Source organism: Anas platyrhynchos, chromosome 1, assembly GCF_047663525.1.
Source record: "Anas platyrhynchos isolate ZD024472 breed Pekin duck chromosome 1, IASCAAS_PekinDuck_T2T, whole genome shotgun sequence".
NCBI classification, from domain to species: Eukaryota; Metazoa; Chordata; class Aves; order Anseriformes; family Anatidae; genus Anas; species Anas platyrhynchos.
Window position 1 is genome coordinate 109460971 of NC_092587.1, and position 21908 is coordinate 109482878.

Consider the following 21908-nt stretch of genomic DNA (forward strand, 5'->3'; position numbering starts at 1 on the left):
AGCTACAGAAAATAAATGTTCAAGCTGAAGAAGTTCTCTTTTGTGGTAGTTCAAGATTTCTCTATTAATTACTTGCCTGTGGTTTCAAGGCTGAGAAATGCTGTCAGAAATCACACTAGGAAACCTAGTTAGTCAGGAAATCTCTGAGTTCAGTGCAGTCTCTGAATTAGTCAGCTTCAGTTATCACCATCCTCATCAGTTCATCTATAAATACATCTGCTTTCACAGCGTATGCATTCTGAAATTCGCCCATTGCCTCTCCAAAGCGGCCCCGCTATCGCCTGTTATGAGCCGAGCCTTGCTTTACCAAAGCCAGCATGAACCAAGCCTAAAACACCGAGCCCATCCCTTGCTGCTCGCTCTGATAGTTGCTGCTATCATTTGATAGTTCGCTTGTAGCCGGTCCAAGTTGGCAATGTCACCCCAAGCTGATTGGAGCCACAGACATTTTTGCTGACTGGAGTCATGCTATCTTTGCCAGTTTGCTGGAATAGACACAGACACTGATTGGGTCATGCTGAAAACATTCCTGTCCTATGAAGCAAGTCTGTTTGTATTTTAGGTTTGCCAGGACTAATGAATTAAAAATCTTGGGCTCGCCACAGTTTGCTGCTTAATAATGCCTGTGACAGAAGGATTTTTTCCACCCTGAAGCATGACAGCATCATAATCCCTCGCCACTGGAAAGGAGAGGAAGGAAAACGGAATTGTGGAGAAAAGCGGAAAAGGGCGATCTTTTGGGACGGCAAAGCCTATGGGAAGTGCAGGTAGCAGCATGTTGCCCTGACAGCTGTCTCAGCTTCTCAGACCTTGTCAGTTTGTTGCTATGCAGCAGGTGCAGCCTTTTCTTTTATTGAAGCTTTACTCCATAAAGGCAACGACAAGCCAAGGCAGTGGCTGGCCCTGGATTATACAAGTGCAGACACTCCACTAAGTGAGGTAAGGCAACAGGTGTGAAAACTGAACTAAATTGATAGAGCTGTAACAACACTTAGATTATCTGAGTTCTGCTACAGGCTTTTTATGAAGCAGGAGCAGCAGCCAGTGCTATAGGCAATTGCCACGATCAAGAGGGCTGCTCATTAAATCTCATTAAATTCCAGGTTGCCCACTCACACTCATCTCTGTCTGCAGAGATCCTGTTCATCATGTGTGGAGGAGGCAGGTGGGATGGGGGGCAGTCAGGCTGTGTTTCCTGCATCACCTTGTTTGCACACAGAATGCTTCCACCCCTCTCTTTTCTGTCTGATTGCTTTTTTTTTTTTTTTTTTTTTTTTTTTTTTTTTGTGATGAAGAGCTTGAGGATTCTGCACACAATTGAGTGAAGGTACAGATGTACGATAAGAAATCAGATAGCATGGTAATGACTGTGGATAAAGATGAGATTTATTTGCTTTTTATTTTTTTCCTTTTTTTTTTTTTTTTTGTGAATTATGTGAATTAGAATAAAATGCAAACACTCTTGTGTTATGATAGAATTCGCCATTACTTACTGAAGAGCTATTGATTTTTGCCCTCACATAGCAGGTGGTTAAGAGAGGTAATTTAAAGATATTGAAGACCACAGAATATGTGACTGGGATAGGACAATAGGTTTATTCCTGCCAATGTGCTGTGGCAAATTTAAATCCTCTAGCAGAATACTTTAATTTCTTAGACTATGATATGAATTGTGAAGTATACTGTTATGTGGAAGACCACTTGTGATAGCAGGTATCAGGAGAACTGATGCAGAATAGGGAACAGCCTTGTTTCAAGGATATTCTTACAACTTAAAATCTCTCTCTCTCTCTTTTTTTTTTTTTTTCCTTTACCTTTTATTGGGAGATACAGAAAGGAAATATGATTAAAGAATTTTGGATTAGTAGTTCTGTTGATTTTTTAAAATAGTGAGATGTCTCAGATGTTTCACATAAAGTGAGTGTCCGGGGGAAAAATAAGAGATCAATAATGCCAAAAAGGTAAAAGTTATTTAGTCTGATGCAGTGCACTTCAAAATAGAATATTTTGGTCAACTCCAGAAATCTTTTCCTGAGACCAAAAACATACACTGGGGCAGTTATTTAACCTTTATTTGTCTATGCCCAAAAGATTTCAGTTCAATTTTTTTTGTGTGTCTTGAAGATTAGTAATACAGAATAGCGAATAATTCCTGATATCTTTCATGTATCAGTAGAAAGAAAAATTCACAGCTCCAAATCAGATTTATTTAAAGCAATGATTTTAGAATATTTGTTGCTTTTAGACAAGATTAAGAATTTTAAATAATAATTTATTTGATCAGAGTGAATGAATGATTGATAGCAATGCTACAGAGTAACTGTGTCACTCTGTTAGCTAAATATTAAGGCAGACAAAGCAAATAAAAAGAAATGCTGAAATTAATGGGCCAAACACAAATAGGATACTCTTACCCTGATTGCAAGACAGTGATGCCAGGGAAGAATTTGATTCACTTGTGCATCACCAAGGAAGATTGTAATCCTGTAATATTGTTCTGTTCTATTGACTTTCTGAGACTGCCAAATAATTAAGTGTAAATTGGAATGGGTTGTTGGGATTTCACTGCAATACAATCGCTACTTCACTGAAAAACCGCACAATTACTGCCTTAGGAAATTGGCTTGTGTTTTCACTTGCTAAATGCCATGTTATCTGGTGATATGTGGTACAACTTTTAGTAATTTGTTTGTATTTTTCTGAAGAATTTGGTTTCTAATTGACCGAGGAGTTTTTATGGTGATTTAAATGCTACTCTCATATTTGTCCACATAGTTGGTATGAGTACAATGCACTCTGTATAGCATAGTCTTCAGTCCTAAAATAATTTCTTTATGGGCAGGTCTTTTGCGTGCATGAAGTCCCACTGACTTCACGTTCTCCCCACATAGAGCTAATCAGAAAATTAATATCTGTGAATTTTAGCAGCTTTGTGCTAGGTATACAAGGAGATTAAGTTTACGTTCAGCTATTTAATAGAGTTCAACCAAAGTTATTCATTCAAAAGGTTAAACACTATGAACTCCGTGTACAACTTCTGAGTGGTCTGAGATGTTTTAATGGTAGCATTACAGATCAGTAGTAACAAAATTTTTTGTTGCTCAACAACTCTTCGGTGCCCTGCTTGAAACGAATGAGCAGTTTTCTTAATGGGCAGGGTCTCATCTCCTTAAAACCTCTTTGTGGAGTTGGTGGTCTCAGAAGAAATACCGAGGACTGACTAAGGTCTGGATCCGGGAGGCAACCCATGCAGAAAGACCCCTACACCTGCAGAGAGTTCCACTGAGGAATCACCACCAAGGTTTGGCGAGCCACTAACTTTCTGACCATTGAGTGTGCAACTACCAGGCACCCTTTGATGGGGGAGCATGGGTGGAAGGTAGGAGGATGGGTGGAAGGTAGGAGGATGGGTGCCTCCTCGTTGACACCATGTGGAGTGTTGTGCACGTTTCCAATCACATGGCAGGCTTGGGGTCATGTTACTCTCATCTCCCCACCCCTTCTTCCTTCTTCACCTTCAGAACCAGGCAGCATTGCCACGAGTCAAGGCTTGCTGAAGGGGCAATGGCGGGGAGCAAGCAGGTGAGGAGAGGGGACGCTTCCTTTGCCATCGTTCTTTCTAACCTACAAATAGCAGAAGAAAGGCAGGCTGTGCACTGAATTTCACTTAAATCCTTTTTAAATGGAAAAGTGAAATGGCGCTCCCTTGACTTTCATTCTAAACATTGCTTAGCTAGAATGAGAAAGGCAGCTATGAATGCATGTAAAGCAGTAAAACTCATTTGTTGAATGGTGTTACGTGCTCTGTAATAAATATATTGTTTGTATTATTTCAGCTGGAACAAACAAGTAAAAGCATTGGCTCAAGTGCCCACATGATCACCACCGCCAGGGTACCTGCTGATAAGCCAGTACGAATTGCCTTCAGCCTGAATGAAACCCCAGGTACAGTTTAATTTACAGATCAAACCACAAGGAAATAACTGCTTTTAAGTTTTACGTGTTTTTACCCATGTTTACAATACCAAATGAAGTCCATTGTAATGGGTGGATTTTTTTCCTGAGTAAGAGCGTTTGATCGGTTTTTCTGTTTCCACTAACAATTTCATTAGACTAAAATGACTTGACTGACATTTTAGATCTTAACTTTTTTTTCATGTGGTTTGTGGAATATTCTAAAGATTTTCATTAACTATCAAAATTATTTGTATTTAAAGTATGCTTGGTTTGGGGGGAGTTTTGGAACAAAAAAAAAGAAAGACATTTTGTACTGTGGATGAGGCTAGAACAGGAAGAGACTTTCCCTTCAGCAGGAAGGTTGGAAAGTGCCACATGTGCCCAGCTTGGTGAGAGGTTTCAGGAAACGGATGCCCCACATGTCATGCTTCGTAAGAAAGTAGCAGAAATTTCACTGATGTTTATCCTGTCTGCAATTGCTGACTGAGCATTAATTTCCCCAAATGTGCCCTGTGTGCACATGGCCCCTTTGGCCTTTGGAATAAATTAATATTATTACTTTATACCTTAAATATTATTAAGATCTAGAGAGCTGTTGGCACACAGTAAAAATCAGAGTGTAATAAAGTAGATAGGAAGCTGTGAAGCATCTTTTAAAAAATTGGCTGAGCTGTTGATAGAGGTGAGTGCCTGGAGTAAGGATTGAGACGTGTTGATGGTGTGAAATATAAGGATCTCTGATAACGACAACTGAAACCCAGTGCTGATGATTGCTTTATTGGACGACATGTGCTGTAGGATAATGTGTGAGGTCTCTTCCTGAGCTTTGTGTAAATAGTCTTAGTTTGGATATCATTTTCTCATTTAAAGATATTTTAGAATATACATAGCTAATAATAATAATAGCTTCTTATTGCATAATATTAATTAACAGCTACAAGCCTGAAATAGTATCTAATCTATTATGCAAGGAGATTTAAAAACAAACATTTAAGTATATTATTGCACAAAACATGGAGGCCATAAAGATGAGTGATCCTGAAAGACTGGGAGAAGGAATATAAAGAAATATATGTGGCTGTCTCGGTGCCCTTTTTAAATAAACTATAATAAGCTGGTAATTGCATTTTTATTATAGAAAGTAATAATGAATCATTCTCACCTCTGAAGATATAATAGCATGGTACATTTCTTACAGGAATTATGGCAGAGCTAGGTCTTGAAGAGAGATGTAAAAGAAAGGGAGTGCTCTTATGAATTGTGGAAGAAGAATGTTTATATGAGACAGTGAAAACAAGTCAGGGAAAGCTGAGACCATGGGAAAATCAAAGAGGGTAGAGTGGTTTGTGAGAAGAGACGGCAGTAGGAAATAACAAGGTTGTGAATAGCTTGGAAGAAGAAGGACATGAAAGGCAGGAAGCCTAGCTTCCTTAACATTGCATCATATTTTATTTTTTACTTTTCTATCCTGCTAATAATTTCAGCTTCTCTTAACGTTTATAAAAAGAATCTTAGTTGCAGAAAGGTAATCTTTTTTCTGTTACATTTTGTTGAACTTTTCCATAGTTCCAGAATTTCTGTGAATAATGATAAAACTGAAATGAAACTGGTAAAGTGAGTACCATATTTTCCCTTGCAGTAGTAAGAGGTCTAAATTGGCATCCTGTTTTACCACATCACATGATTTCTACTCTTGCTTTTAGTGGTAAGCCTGAACATATAAATGTTATTATATTTAACATATTCAAAGAAGGCAAAGCAAATAAACTTTTATCAGGTTTGCAGATTTCCAGCAAACCATAGTTGAATCAAGATAGCATAAATAAGTATATAACATATGCTTTTTTTTGCAGCTCATCTTAAAAAAAAAACAAAAACAAACGTCTTTTCCCTCCTTGACAAGCATATTTGCTTTTAATTCAAACAGGAGTTACTTGCTTTTTGTGTGACAGTAAAGCATCAGGTGAGGCTTTTGTACTGCTAGGGTGTATCTGAGAAGTCCTTCACCAGGGCTAAGCGGTGAGGAAATCTGCATGACTTAAACTTTTCCTTGAATTTTATCTCATTTGAAAGGCACAGTGATAGGTTTCACTAAGTAATGCTGCATTATCCTTCCGGGGGCTGTACAACTGCTTACTCGGAGGAACTTGCAGCATAACTAGATATAAAAAGGGGAAATGGAATGTTTCTTCTGGGTGGTGATTATCTCACTGGCTAGGATTGTAACCAAGTGCTGGGTGTGAGAAGCAGTGAAAGGAGAAACTGCTCTTAACTCCTGAGAAGAGATTACTTTGTGTTAACTGACCTACAAGAGAGGAGCTGGCTTATCCTGAGTATACAAGAAATAACTTAATTGCGTTATATTATTTCAGTCAACACATGATGACTGAAATCCCGGCCAGATTTGTGCAGTGTGTTTAATGTGAAAGTAGGCTAACCAGTTCCTTAAAAGTCTCAAGAATAGTGGCTGGCAGGGGTGCTATATAAGATGACAGTTTTATTGTGTATCTCTTATTCCTGTAAATATAGATGTCTATTTTGGCTCTTTTACTCAAGTTCACTAAGCTGGCATCAAACATAGGTTTCCTGGGGTGTGTCTGCACACCATATTGCACCAGTTTGACTTAAGGTACTGTTTTAAATTGATGAATCTGAGACATCAGCCTATCTTATATCATTTGGAAACTAATACATGTTAAAGTGAATATGGTGTGCCAAAATTTAAGTAAGTGTTCCCAAATAGAAAGTTCATTGTAGTTTGTCAACATCAATTTATTTAAACCAATTAAATTCAGTATGTCTTAATTTATATATTTAAATATAATTTACTGAACATATTAAGATAGAATGATTATAACAGGAACTTTTACTGGATTTATTTTATGTAATAGATCTAAGTTTTATAGGTAAACATCTCTTCACTTTCTCTTCTAGAAAAAAGAGCTTGAATCTGGCTGAAAAGTTCTGCTTGTAAAAGTGGTGATCAAAGACTTGTTTTGAAATTGTTAGTAACTTCTTTCATTTGAAATTACTATACCTCTGGTAGCACCCTCAGGAAAAATCACTGATAACAAAGGTAAAACATACATCTTGTAATGAAACGAACAGACAGCAGAACAATGTAGTATTTCTGCAAGCATAGTAAATGACTTTACTTTTCTTTATGCCTTTGTTTTCCTAGTGTCCATAAGGAATTTTTGCTTTATATAGCTGATCATGCAGGACTGTTTTGCCATGGCTGTTTTTCAATAGCAAGCTTCAAATCCCTACTCCATACTCATTTTCACTGCAATGGCAACAGAGGCTTTCCAGCTGACAAAGTATTGATTGAAAACTGATGGAGTTTTCTAAAATATATGGCAAGAAATTATAAGGCTAGTTTCCTAAATCTGCACCCAACCTTCAAATAAGTGGCTTGGTCTTTGGAAATGACAAGAATCATCACTCACTTACCTCACCCCACTTGCTGCTTCTTATCTAAAGACATGCTGTTAGCTTCTGAAGGGGAAACATGCTGCCACTTTGCCTGTCTGTCCAGAGGCTGGCATAATGGACCCATGTTTGAGGACTTTGGGGCATTTCTGGGTTATAAATAAGATACTTGTACAGCAGGACAACATGAGAACATCACAGTGCATTCACTTTTTGGTTATGGCTCGTGCATGTCTTTGCAGCCCCACATGTTTAATAAATTCTGACTGCCAGACCTTATTAGGATAGGAAGTACCTACTGTTGTATTTTGGGGAAGTTAGACAGGAACTTAAGTGAGATACCCTAAAAAGGAATAACGGCTGTACATTCCTCATAGGACACTTTAGGCTTAGGTGAAGGTATACTGAGTAGGAGGGTTTTGCTCTTACCTCCTGTGTTATGGGCTGCTTCTATTTTGGGGAGGTCTACAACTCTTATTATTGAGCAAGCCTTCATAGCCTATTCCTGGGTCAGGCAGTGACCATTCCCCACTATTTTACGAGTGAGGTAACCAAGGGGTTGCGTAAGGTCGTTTCAGGCAGGGCTGTGAATAGAACCCAGGGAGTTTCATGCAGCAGTGCCAAGTCCCAGTCACTTAGCCACACAGCCTTCCAGGATCAACTCGATCGGTCCACGCTCGTCTGTCAGTAACCAGCGCTGTGGCTTCTGGACCTCGCTGCCCTCCAAGGGCCAAGGCTGGGCCCCCATACACAGCTTTCCGCTGCTGTCCCATGGTCGCTTGCAGTGCTTGCAGTAGAGTTCGAGCAGCTTTCCTGTGCGAGGGCTGATCCACTTACAGGATAACAGCCTACTTATGTTACCAATTTAATTCTTTAATTTAGGAGGAAGAGATCTGAATACACTTGCCCACGCATGTAGAAGAGAAAAATAGTATCTGATTGTATAATTAAAGACTGGATCATAACTCAGTTACTCAAGGAAGCAGAGTTGTGATTGGCATTTCCTAAATTTTGAGTGCTTGATTTAGCAACCTTAATGTGCTTTTAACACATTTAAATTTTTATGTTCTATTTCTATCTTTGCAAAGACTCTAGAGAAACTGTAATTTGTGAGTTTATATTGCAGATAAATCAGATGTTGTTCTTAAAGTATTTATTCATCAACTCTTGCCTGTAGCCCACAGTGCAGCTAAATGGAGTAGACATGTAGGGAAAGACAGGAGTGTTACTCTCCACTGTACCAGACATTTTGCCAGTCAGACAGTAAAGTGTGAGGGATTTTGATTGTTTATTTGCATCATGGAGGTCTGTGCTATAGGAATCTCTGTCAGTCCAGGACACAATTACGTGAAGATTTCCAGAAAGAGTGATGCATTCTTAAACATGCAATATTAGAATGTATCAGGGGACAGAATGCATCTGGAGATCACTAATAAGTAATATCTTTTTTTTTTTTTTTTTTTTTTTTGTGAAGACAGTGCATCTCAGTATAGTTCAGCTTTCTAAATCAGATTGCCTGAGTGAACCTCTATATCACATGTTGTAAGTCCATCATCACATTTGTATTAATAGGTGCTATCAGCAGAGAGACAAGACCTCAGCTGGACAACAAAGGTTGAGTGACTTAGCCTTGCTATGCCCACACACCTCTGCCCACCACGCCATTTCAGCAGGAAGGTGTGTTGGCTGGGCAGCATAGGGACCTTGTTCTTTTGTTATGTTAGCTTTCTTACAGAAATGGTCAGAGAGCTGGCTTTGAAACAGAAGGATGCTTTGTCTCAGCCCAAGAGAAAGGAAAGTAAAAGGAGGAATTAAATTCCCTTGAGATTTTGTCTCTCATGCTCTGCGTTATAATGAGGGTTTTCAGCAACAAACACAGAATGTATGAACCTGATGAACCAAACATGAAAGTCAAACTATTCCATATATGTGAACAGAGTCTTTGGTTAAAAAAAATGTCAACTGTATGTGCAGCGAGTTTGTCTTTGTAATTGGAGTACAGGTCTTTACCTTTAGTATACTTTTAAATATAGACCTTCAAAATTAGTTTCAGGATCCATGGGCAATCAGGAAGTGCTACTCATTTAGAAATCACGCATCAGGTATTTTCACTTAAACTGATGAAGTGTCTCATCTGACTCCTTCACATCACAGGTTAGTGCTGTTGAGTTTACTGGGATGGCTGTAAAATTCACACACTTTTCATTTCATGTGTTTCATTTCAACACGCACATTTTTCATTCTTTCTTGGATTATTTTGACCAGAATCTTGACTCATTTTCAGATACAGCAAATTGCTGTCCATGATCTTTTTTTTTTCACAAGATATACTCTCAACAACCGACTTTCATTATAAATCCATTTTCTTTATGAGCAACCAGGAAGGGAGGAGTGAAATTATGACTGCAGGGGCGAGATGCTGTTTGTGTCTGGTGAAGAATCAGCCTAATTATTTTCAGGCTTTTGTGGCACAAAAAAGCCACTGACTTTATTAGAAGGAGTATCCTTGATCATATCAACGGTTCCTTATAACTAGGCATTCATTAAATGCTAATAATAAACTGAGGAAAAGAGAAAGAAGTATTTCGAAATTGACTAGTAAAGGAGATATAGAATAGAAAAGAACAAATACGCGTAGATAAGGAGGTAGTTATGAATGTGTTTTGATCTTCAGAGTATTTTCTTTGACACTTGGGACATTTTCACTGTTTCTGATTTTTAGAGTCATAGATTTTTAAGGCTAGAAGCCAATGTGATTTAGCCTGATCCCCTGTGTAACATTAAGGGCACTAGTGATTCTTTTGCAATAAAGTGCAAGAGTTTCTTTCCTCTTGATTTTCTGCAAACATCCTCATAACAGTCTTCGGAGGTGAATAATTGCTGTCATTTGCTTTTCCCTTCTGCGAAATCTAAATGTGTTTAATTTTTACCAAGTGCTCTTTGTTGTTATTTTTGTGGTTGTTACTTTGACAACAGTGCAATGTAGACCATATCACAGAATCACAGAATCACAGAATCTCTAGGTTGGAAGAGACCTCAAGATCATCGAGTCCAACCTCTGACCTAACACTAACAGTCCCCACTAAACCATATCCCTAAGTTCTACATCTAAACGTCTTTTGAAGACTTCCAGGGATGGTGACTCAACCACCTCCCTGGGCAGCTTGTTCCAATGTCTAACAACCCTTTCAGTAAAGAAATTCTTCCTAACATCTAACCTAAAACTCCCCTGGCGCAACTTTAGCCCATTCCCCCTCGTCCTGTCACCAGGCACATGGGAGAACAGGCCAACCCCCATCTCGCTAGAGCCTCCTTTAATATACTTATACAGAGTGATAAGGTCACCCCTGAGCCTCCTTTTCTCTAGGCTGAACAAGCCCAGCTCCTTCAGCCGCTCCTCATAGGACTTGCTCTCCAGGCCCCTCACCAGCTTCGTCGCCCTTCTCTGGACCCGCTCAAGCACCTCGATGTCCTTCTTGTAGCGAGGGGCCCAGAACTGAACACAGTACTCGAGGTGCGGCCTCACCAGAGCCGAGTACAGGGGGACGATCACCTCCCTAGCCCTGCTGGTCACAGTGTTTCTGATACAAGCCAGGATGCCGTTGGCCTTCTTGGCCACCTGAGCACACTGCTGGCTCATATTCAGCCGACTGTCCACCATCACTCCCAGGTCCTTCTCTGCCTGGCAGCTCTCCAGCCATTCCTCTCCCAGCCTGTAGCTCTTCTTGGGGTTATTGCGCCCCAGGTGCAGGACCCGGCACTTGGCCTTGTTAAACTTCATACAGTTGACCTCAGCCCATCGGTGCAGCCTATCCAGATCCTCCTGCAGAGCCTTCCTACCCTCGAGCAGATCGACACACGCACCTAGCTTGGTGTCATCTGCAAACTTACTGAGGGTGCACTCAATGCCCTCATCCAGATCATTGATGAAGATGTTAAAGAGGACCGGCCCCAGCACCGAGCCCTGGGGGACGCCACTAGTGACTGGCCTCCAACTGGACTTGGCTCCATTTACCACAACTCTCTGGGCCCGGCTATCCAGCCAGTTTCTAACCCAACGAAGCGTGCGCCAGTCCAAGCCAAGAGCAGCCAGTTTCTTGAGGAGAATGCTGTGGGAAACGGTGTCAAAAGCCTTGCTGAAGTCAAGGTAGACCACATCCACAGCCTTTCCCTCGTCCACCCAGCGCGTCACTTTGTCGTAGAAGGAAAGGAGAAGGACCATCCTGAAGATGGTAGGACCATCCTGAAGAAATAATTTATTTCACTGAAAGCTTTGGGGAAGGTTTTTTGTTGTTTTTCTCAAAAACAAGCTTGCAGTTAGCTGTGGAGGTTTCCATTAGTTCTTTGTGGGATGAATACTTAAGATGAAAATTTCAAAGGATCCTGAGAGAATTAGGAGCTCAGAAAAATTTCAAGCTACTGAAGACCCCAGCTTATCTGATGTGCTGAACATCATCGAGAGGATGATTTAAACAAGTCTTAAACTAGCATAACTAAAAAAAACCCTAACAGCTGTTCAATAGATGCTAGGGCAGGCCCATTATAAAATGTACTATGGTATGCCATAATGGTTAGGATACCAATATGTTCTATTTTTAGTACCATTGACTCAGTCACTTGAGTTCAGAAAATAAGCAGGGAACATCTGCTTATTGAAAGGATTTCCTCTGTAGTAATTTTTCTCTGTATTCCATCCTTTCAAAAGTAATTCCAACTTTTTTTTTCTTTTTTTCTTTCTGAGGATAATCCATTTTTCTTCTAATATTCTGAAACTATTTTTTCTTATTAATATCTTATTCAGTGAAAAAGTAGTTATTGGCTGTTGTTTCTTAAAATGCTTCAGGGGTTGCTTTTGCTTCAATTTTCCTTAAGTTAAAATTTTGTCAGAGTTCCCTCCTTAATGCTACTGTACCAATGCCTGTAGTGCAGGAATTGTCAAAACAAATAGTAGCTTAACTGCTGTCCACTGCTCTGGTCCAATATCTCTGTCAGAATATTTAACAGCTATTCAGCCAAATATTTGTATAGCAGCTGTACCCCTAGTCTGACTGAGTCCTGTTCTGTCCTTCCTTTTAGCCCTGCTCTATGATTCATCCTTCTTCTTTTAGAATATTAGTCTATTTTTAAATATTGTACAAGAAAGCAACTGCAAATTAAAGGTAAACACTTGCATGTCAATGAGATAGAACTCTACAATTAAAGCAATTTAAATATTTTCCAGAATAGGCGTATACAGGACATGGTGTACAAAATGAAGTTAAGTGGTGGGGTATGACTTCGTGTGCAAGACCCCTACCCCATAAAAATATACCCCTTCGCTGTTTTCTACAGAAGTTCAAAAACTTTTACTTTTGCCTTCTTTATCATAGTATTTTTTCCCCTCTCTGGGCATCGCTTCCCAGTGGTGTACAGCTCTGCCTGTGCTAGTTAAAGCAAAGTTCAAACTGTTAGCCAGTATGTTTGTTCTTCATAGGATAAAGGGGTTAGTTTACTTGTTTGCCCTAACCTACTTTGCTATATGGCAGGATAAAGAGATAACAAATGCTTGTCAAATAATTTAAATCCTAGCCTGTACTCTTTAAGAACGTACAGAATCCTGCTTTGACACGTGGTTCTTTTAATCCTGTTTGGGTTTTGTTGTAGCGTACAGGTCAGCCAGCATAGAGCAGTTTGCTAGATCTGACCTATGGTAGCAATTTTCTCCTGTGAGAGCCATCCTTGTTTAATTTTGACACATTACAAATAACTCTGTAAGCTAGCTAATAGTAACCTTCTCTTCACCTCCCATAACCTGTAGTAAGATACATAAACAGTCATCACAATCCAATGCAAAACTGATAGTGTGAAAGTCACTGAGAAAGAAATATTGCAGTGGCTAGCTGTGACGCTACTGAGTATGATTCATATTTCTGATCTCAGTCCAGCTACTAGTGGGCAGGTGTCCACACCACAACACTGACGCAACTGGCACACTCTGTCCCACCTTTGCTGAAAGCCTGTACTAAAAATAAAGAAATAAATGAAAACACAGTTTGGCTTGTTGTCATGAATGAACTAACTCTAGTACAGAAGGAGTGTTATCTACAGGTTAGAGTAAAGGCATTCCCTTGTAGCATGGAGAAGTTTGTGGTGCTTCGCTGCTCTCATCATGTCTATGTAGGTAATGGTCTTCCAATTATAGGGTTGCCAGGCTGGTTTGCATGTTCTTGTGGTTGCCTTAGGATAGTGGGAGGAAAGATTTCTATTATTGTTGTTTTATCCCTGGTAAGTCATTGTACTGTGATGTGTAAGATATCTTTCCCTTTCATTCCAGTCATGAGCTCTTTTATAGTAAGGATGCTGTCTGTGGAGGGTTCTTTATTTTGCACTGTAATGGATATCTCAGGGAGAAAGATTGCTTGAATTTATTGTTTTGTATTAAATTACCACATGTATTAACTTCTGTAACTGTTTTTGTTTTGTTTCTTAATCACTGCAATAATAATAATAATAAAAATGATTTCTGCTTTCCCAGCACCTAAACATTTTATTTCCCACCCATTTTTATTTACAATGAGTCTCTTAAGATATCTTAAGTGTAGAAAGATAAGCCTATATGGAAGTGTTTGCCTAATCCTGGTATTATTGTGAGTATATTCAATTTAGAGCTACATTGAACAGATCATTTGAAATGCCCTTTTTGGGTAGATACTGGCTTTTAATGTAATGTGTACCTTTTAGATGATGATGCACCTGAAAACTCCTTCCCTTTGGCATTTCCAGAACTAGATCAGCAGCTGCAGGTAATTTTATTTTATTTTATTTTTTGGACTGCAGTTCTACTTCATATTGACTAGATTTGTTTTGTTAAAAGGCTTTGGATGTTACACTAAGATGAAAGTTTTCAGTGGTGCTTCTCTAACCTATTAACGTTTAATAAGGCTGTGTAAATTTCTATAGCAGAAAACATTGTCTTTTTAAGATCTGTGGAAAAAGTGGTTTGATGTTTTTAATCCAATTGCAGCGAAATTATTATTTGAATAATCTCACCTACTCTTATTTTTTTACAATTCCTTTGCAAAACACAGTACGTACTACTGATCTGCAGTGAAGGGAGTTCTTGTGGTTTTGATGGGAGCAGGAATGAGCCAGGTATTACACTCTTATGCCTACAGGCTGTGCTAAGGTTGGTATGATCATCTCTCTCTGAAGCATCCCAAGAGAATGCAGAGGTACGCAGTGCCATCCTATCTCTAATCTCGGGTAACAAAGGCCAGTCATCAAGACTGGCTTCTCAAAATTACTCTAGTTCATGCTGCACAGCTGGCAACCCTAGCGTGCTGCCCTAGCAGAGGCCTGCAGACAGTACTGGAGAATGGAGGTGAAGCCTTTTGTGACCACTCTGACCTGTGATGGCAGCGTAGCACAGCAGAGCCCTGATACGCTGGGTGATCCGGCGGCAAGTTGATGGCAAGTCCATGGTTGTCCAGGCACAGAGCCAGTTCTGTATCCAGGGATTATTTCCCTTTCCTCTGTGGCGGTTCTGGAGTGTTTGTTGGCCTTTGTAAGCTACTTCAGATCATCTGTTTCCCAGGAGCATTTAGACTTCCTCTGATATTTCAATATGAAGGCAGTTGTTTCCTGAGTGTAAACTGAGAAAGGCATTAGCGGCCGTGGTGTCCAATGATGTCATCCTTCCTGTCCCCATCAGCGAGTGAGACAGCTCTGGAGGGCTGCTGACTTAATGGGCTTCACTTTCTCTCCTGCTGTTCTCATCAAAAGGATGGCTGAGGAAGGAATGGAGGATGGCAGAGACTCCTCTTGCGCTGTCCCTGTAATCCTGAGAACAGAGGCAGAATCCGTAGGCATAGCTAGGAAGGATTAAAGCAATGAATAGCAACTTAAGATCAGGGCTGAAAAGAGCAGGGCAATATGCTGGCCTGTTTATTCCACTACGCTTCCAGTGCAGCAGATAGGACTGATGTTTTCTTCCCTCAGAAGGATTCCATTTGAGAAAAGCAATATTGTTTTGTGGCAGAAGCACTGAAGTGAATGAACATCAGTAACCTGCTATCTTTCACCAACTCTGTCAGTGACACACTGTGTGATCTGGGAGAAGTTGCCTCATCCCTCTGTTGATCTGTAAAATGAGGTTAATAATTTTTACCTTCCTTTTTAAAGACCATTGAGACCAGTGAGTAAAGACTGCTCTAAAAGAGCGAAGTATGATTATCATTACTGTTGGTGCATAAAAACAAGATTGCTAGTGTTAGATGTAGGTACTTTACAGGCCGGGTGATGATTTTTTGTTAAGACTTATGACCCATTTCTGGAACATATAATGTGCTCTAAGCTTGTAATTTTGTGATAGATTGAAATTGCTCCTCTGGAAGCATTCAAATCTGTTGGATAAATAATAGGCCTTCAGTAAAAGTTTTCTAAGTAAGCACTAGAGCAGCTGCACAAAGTACACCCTCTTGGCCTGTTAAGTACCTAACATTTACTTTTTTTTCAAGAGAACCTTCCTTTACTTTTATCATCTCAGGATGACAACAAATTCAAAGAAGCAATCAAAGGCTTTGATTCAGGTAATGCTCTTCTTATTATCCTTCCAAAACTTCTTGGTGATATTGAGGTAGTTCAAAGGATAACTTATGTGGATTATCTGACTCAAGCACTTGAAAGGATAAAGTCAGTGGTGCTGCTTCATCCTTTAGCTTTTCAAGCTTACGTGCATATTTATATTTAGACATCTTTATGCTCAACTAGGGACAGTTAAGTCAGCATGGGACTCTCACCTTGTGTAGAGGTAACAGTGCATTTAGCTGTAACAAGGAATACTTGAATTTCCTTGCTTTCATCAATCTGGATCACGGCTTAAAGTTATACACATTTAATGTAACTATATTGTGTTTAAACTGCTTTAAAGCTTTGAACTAATTGTAACTCTAATAAAGTTATAATTTAACTAGTTAAAATTTCTTATTAATTACAATTTTAAATTACTGTAATCCAAATTAGTAAGGGTGTGTCAGCCCTGTACATGTATGGTATGTGGTTGCAATTTATGTTAATGTATCCATACCGGCTTTGAAACAGGTAGCTCCCATATTTCAGAAGCAAGCTACAACAACATGGGTTTCACCAGGACCTGCAGAAGTATTGAATGGTGGTGCCCCTTGTCATTCCATCCAAGTTTTTCTGTATCCCAGAGTTAGCTAGTATAAAGCAGCATGAGGTGTCATGTAAGCAAACCCTTTAATCAACTGCGGCATAGCTGCCTGAAATACTTGAATTTGTAAGAATGCTGGTAGATATTTCCATAATAAAAACATCACATCTACAGCCAGCCACAAGATTTTCATCACCATGACATAAATACAGTCAAAAGCATCAGTGTTTTATTTAAAGAAACAAACTATAAATGCAAGGTAGATGTCTAAAGAGTCACTTAAAAGAAACCAAATCAGGTAACAACTAACTTTTTACATTTGAAAACTAGCAAGATTTTGAAACCTGTAAAAGAAGAGCCTAAGTTAGCTGATCTTCAGGTTGGATTTTGAAAGCAGTTTGAAAGATACGTACGTTCACTAAGCCACTTGGAGAATCAGTGCCTTAGTATTTTATGCATGCAGGCAGCAGACCACAGCCTGAGTACCAAGCAATTTGCACCTCTGTTTTGGGCTTCAAGCCCTTGTCCTTCTATGTTAGGCCCTGGCAAACAACTTGGCTGTTTGAGCAGAATTACCTTGTGTTCCCAGTTTTCCTCCCACAATCCTACCATACCTCCTCTCCGGGCACTGGTGTCCGATGGCAGGGCAAAGTTCAGTGCAGCCGCCCCCTGGCAGGGTTATAGAGCCTGCTGTCCAAGCACCAGTGCCAGCTTTGCAGAGGTAGAGGTAGGATTGGCTGGAGAAAAAGTATTTCTAAGAGGCTAACTGCAAATACTTGATGCTCTATAAGCACTCTTACTAGAGGACAAACCTAGCTGAAAGTCAGAGCTGCTTTCTGAAGAATAACAGTGATCTGCCTAGTGTTCCTAGGTACGTTCAGACCAAAAATGTTGTCTTGTCCAACTACCTTTTTGAGTGTTACGTTTTCCACTAATAGGAAAAAGTTCCACGGAGTAATTTGTAAGAAAATTCTCTAACATGAAAGTTTTGTTCTTGTTTTTTTTTTTAAGCCTTAAAAAAAGTATTGTGTATGTACTGTATAGACACCTACCTTTCCTTTATAGTTTGTTTCTTTAAATAAGATACTAATGCTTTTGAATGTATTTATGGCATGATCAACCAGACACAAAAGCCCTGACAATGAAAACAAAGGAGTTCAATCTACATACAGAAAAAGTCTGGTCTCTTTTCAATCTTTACTACTTATATATAAAATACATAAAATAAATAAAAAGAGGTTGCTGAGATGCTCAAATGAAACGAAGCTTGTATTAATAAGTTCTTAATTTTCGTTTCTTTTATTTGCAGTATTGCAATTTATTATATTTCCACTGAAGAGCAACAGTTTGCCTATGTGGGCTTCAGTGTCATGTTCACCCCCATGCTTATGCAAGCAATGTAGTGGTAGTGAAGCGAGGATAGGCTCCTACATTTGTCAGTTTGCCATTGGGAAAAGCTAACCTTTACCTAGTGTCAAAGTTGGACCAGGCCTTGGAAGGTGCTTCCTTGATTAGCTGCGTAGTGGTGGTGGCCTCTAACAGGCATTCTGCTAGTAGTTATTGTCTATATTTAGATACATACATCAGCATCTAAGACCTTGTTGTTTAAGTCACTGAATATAGATGAAGGTGCCTTGCGTTAAGTACCCCCATCTAATCCCTGTATGCCATCCGTCCTGCTCCAGCATTTCCTGCGATTTGCTCAGTTCTCCAAGAAAGTCTTTAACCCAGCTAGGAGTTTGGAATAGGGAAGAACACGTCACATACAGGCACACAGGGTGCTCTGTAATTCTTTATCCTCTTTTCATGAAATCATGAGCTTGAGAGAGGCATTTATATTGTGTTTTATATTATGAATCTCCTGAAATTGATGGAGTTGGATGACTGTAAAATTGATGCAGCGACTCCAACTGTTTATAATAGCTTGTTAAGTCAAGGGAAGTTTTTCATGCTTTAGTGGGAAATGTCTATACAAAAGAAACAATGAAAATATTACAAAAGGGACAGTTTTTATGTGACACGGGCATTTAGCAGAAGTTTCATTTACTCTGCAACTTGAACAGTGCAACCATTGCTTCTGCTGACTGACAAGACCATTGGTAGACACGTAAAAATTATTTTACAAAGTTAAAAAATATCCAATGTTGTTAAAAAGTATGGTCAGTATTAAATGTATTAAATTTCAGGAGACTTCCTAGAGTACCTTGGAACTCTATAATTAGATTTGACTGCCTATGAACTTGCTAAGTCTCCCGTAATGCTGCTGTGATAACTACGATCTTAGATTATGTAAGACAGATATTGACAAAGCCAGGCATCATACTGAGGCGGGAAAAAGATGGAAAATCTCTCAGGCAAGGAGAGCAAAACTCTCAGCAATGTGCAGCTATCACTTTTGCTTGGTATAATGTGGTTCCTTCCATCACGGAAGAGTTTACAGGCCATGTAATGAGCATGGACCACATGGAAAACATTGTCAGTGGAGTTTCTGTTTTTCCAGAATGTTTTAGCTGGGTTTGGTTTACCAAATCCACAAAAAGTGGTCAACTATTCTACACATGGGCTAGAGATTGCCTTCTAGATGAGTCCATGTGCTCAGCTAGCAAAAATGCAGGGCACATTTTTTTCTTTAAACTTTGAACTTTTCAGAAACAGGTTTGGATTTTTTTTTTCAAAGTGCCTAGAACCAAAAAGTAAAAGCAAACAAAAATAAATTAAATAAACTCTTTAAAAGTTTTTTCAACGCTGGGGTGACACTATTGACTACACAAAAGTTACTGTTGGCTGTGAATTTCTGTGGATGTGGAATGCTAATATTCATATGGCATGGCAAAATATACTTTGTCAAGTGCGTAAAGCAAGAAAAAAAATACAGTAAAATGAAAATTGTCTTTTTGTGACCCCCAACAAAGACTGTAATTGGAACAGCTCCTTCAACCTGTCCTAAACAAGCAGAAATCTCTTTCTACATGAACAAGCTCTTTCTTCATGAACTGCCTCTGCATACCATCTTTCAACATCTTTCATATCTGGATTTGAAATTAAAATCTAACTAGACAGTGCAGATGTTCTGTACAGATGTACATACATACGTGAAGTAACAGAATAGCCTGTAACAGGATCTCTTAGTGTATACTTGCTGGAGTCTGTAGAAAGCTTGTCAAGGTCACAGTGAGTTGTTTCACAAAATACTAGGAAAATACTAGGACCTTGTTGAAAACTGGGGATAGCAGGATAGATACTAGGATCACTGAAAGCTATGGCTTATATATTAGACTTGTGAACAGGATCAGAGATGCTGCGTGCGCATTTTTTTGCCAGTGGAGGAAAATGAGGGTGGATGACACTGAAGCCTGAAATAAGCAGGATTAAAAGTAGCAACTGCTACCATTAAATATATCTTTCTTTGGCAGGGTCTTTTTTTGCTTATATAGCAGGTATGCTTTTATATATATTAATCACAGATGGACAAGATACTTCATGAAGTAACCAGCTCAGGCTGTACAAAGGAGAAATTATAGTATGGCTTTGGATTCTGAATGAAAAAAAAATACATGCTGTAAACTGAACTTTATTAAGGCCTATTGTGATTTGTCACCTATGGAAACTAGTGAACTCGTACGGAAAAAGAGCACATAGACTTCATGGATGTGCTTTCTACTGGGAATTGCAGTGCCTCTCTGCCGCAGGCGAGTTGCCAGAGGACTGCTGTCAGGGTAGTGACTGAAATGGTTCATGTGGCTTCTCACAGGTGTCCAAAAAAAGGCCTGCCAGGTGGAATGGGCAGCAAAGGAAGACTGCTGGGATAAAATAAGAAAAGGAAGCTTAATTTGGGAGGGATTAGAGGAATGCAGCTTGGCTGCTTGAGGGCCCTCTATAAGCACATCACAGCGGTAAAGCAGCCCAGATAGGCACCCAAAATTTGAATGAAAGCTAGTGCTGGCATGATAAAAAAAAATATGTAAACTCCCACAAAACTGAATTGGAAAGGACATAAATAAATAAATAAATGATCTAATCCTTTGTGGGGCTCTGGGCCAGTCTTCTACCTGGGGCAGGGGATTTCAGTATTTCTAAGAACATGACAAGCCCGTGGATTACAGAATTTGCTCCTGATATCAGGGAGCTGGATTCACTGATTTTGTAGGCTCTTCCCAGTCCAGTTTAGATGAGTATGGGCTAGTCCAGTAACTGCTACTGTGCTGTTATTGTTTTCTGTGGCAGTGTGTCAACACTGTAAATATCTGCTAATTTGGAGTTACTGAAGTACAAGTAAGCTTTGCCTCCTTCTGCATTTGTTTTTCAGGAGTTTGCCCTGCCATCTTCTGAAAATGCTTCTCTTGATGGGAACAGACACATTATTAATTCTCTGTACTCTTGCTTATGTCAAAAAAAAAATAGGCTTTTAGACATGGCTAAAATAATTTCCACATGCTTATGAGTTGGCTTACATTTTCTGGTGGGGAGCAAAAAGCTGGCTAGACTGTTGGACCTCCCCATGTCTCCTGTGATTATAGTAGAGCTGTTTGTTAAATAATGAATGCCTAAGCCCATGTTTCATGTACTACTGGCCAGAAATTACTCATACAAACTCTTGGCACTATCTCCGAAACCGTTCTTAGAAAAGTCAGTTTTACAAAGTGCAATCCAAAATATCCAGATGACAAAAACATAATCAAATGTACATTTTTACAGTAAGTTTTATGTTCTGGCTTAACTTTTATGCATTAAATAGGTAGCTTTTCACAATTAAAAAAGTTCTTGATTTAGTGCTTAATAGCATCCGTCAAGATTGAAATATAATAGTATAAGCGGAATACTAATAAACTGATGGTTTATTTTGTTGACAGTTTATTTATGTCAGTGATAAAATATCAATATAAGAAAAAATGACGCTGAAGAGAAAACAATGGTAGGAAGGGGTTTGAAAGTCAGCAACTGGTTCTAAGTGGGAATTAGATACTAAGTCTCAGCATGACTAGATAATTTTTAGCTCTCTAAATATATCTTTTGAGTGGGAAGCTGGAATATAGAAGCTGAATGCTGCCTTAATTTTTAAACTGGTTTCAACCAGCTAGATTTGCGGAAACTAAGTTGGAAGCAAAAGCAAGTTTTTTTTATAGAAATATCAGTGTTTGGGGACTTTCCCCCTGGGAACTGTTTAAAATTGTTTTATTATGATGCATTTGTTGTTTGCTGATCTCTGGTAGATACCAGAGATGCTACTTTGGCTCACCCTTGCATTCTTGGATTAGAGCACTGAGACTTCTATATTCTGTCTTGTTAAATTTGTGCTTATTATTTAGGTGACTATATGAATGGTGCTATTGCTCATCCACATCGAAATGCAATTAAAAGCCCAGATTCA

At 39.2% G+C, this 21908-nt stretch overlaps 1 protein-coding gene across 4 annotated transcripts in view; it reads left to right on the plus strand.

Moving 5' to 3' along the window:
• Nucleotides 1-344: 344 nt before the first annotated feature.
• MAP3K7CL (MAP3K7 C-terminal like) overlaps nt 345-21908 on the plus strand; it is a 32379-nt gene continuing 10815 nt past the window's right edge. Inside the window, exons 1-5 of one of the 4 annotated variants that reach the window (XM_072026270.1) lie at nt 347-939; nt 3158-3301; nt 3522-3582; nt 3837-3945; nt 14110-14171. In XM_072026270.1, the coding sequence (XP_071882371.1) occupies nt 3565-3582; nt 3837-3945; nt 14110-14171 (189 nt within the window). In that variant the 5' untranslated portion in view covers nt 347-939; nt 3158-3301; nt 3522-3564. Of the gene's footprint in view, nt 940-3157; nt 3302-3521; nt 3583-3836; nt 3946-14109; nt 14172-21908 lie in introns of those variants that run through there. The other 3 variants (XM_072026272.1, XM_072026274.1, XM_072026278.1) reach the window with 3 other exon arrangements.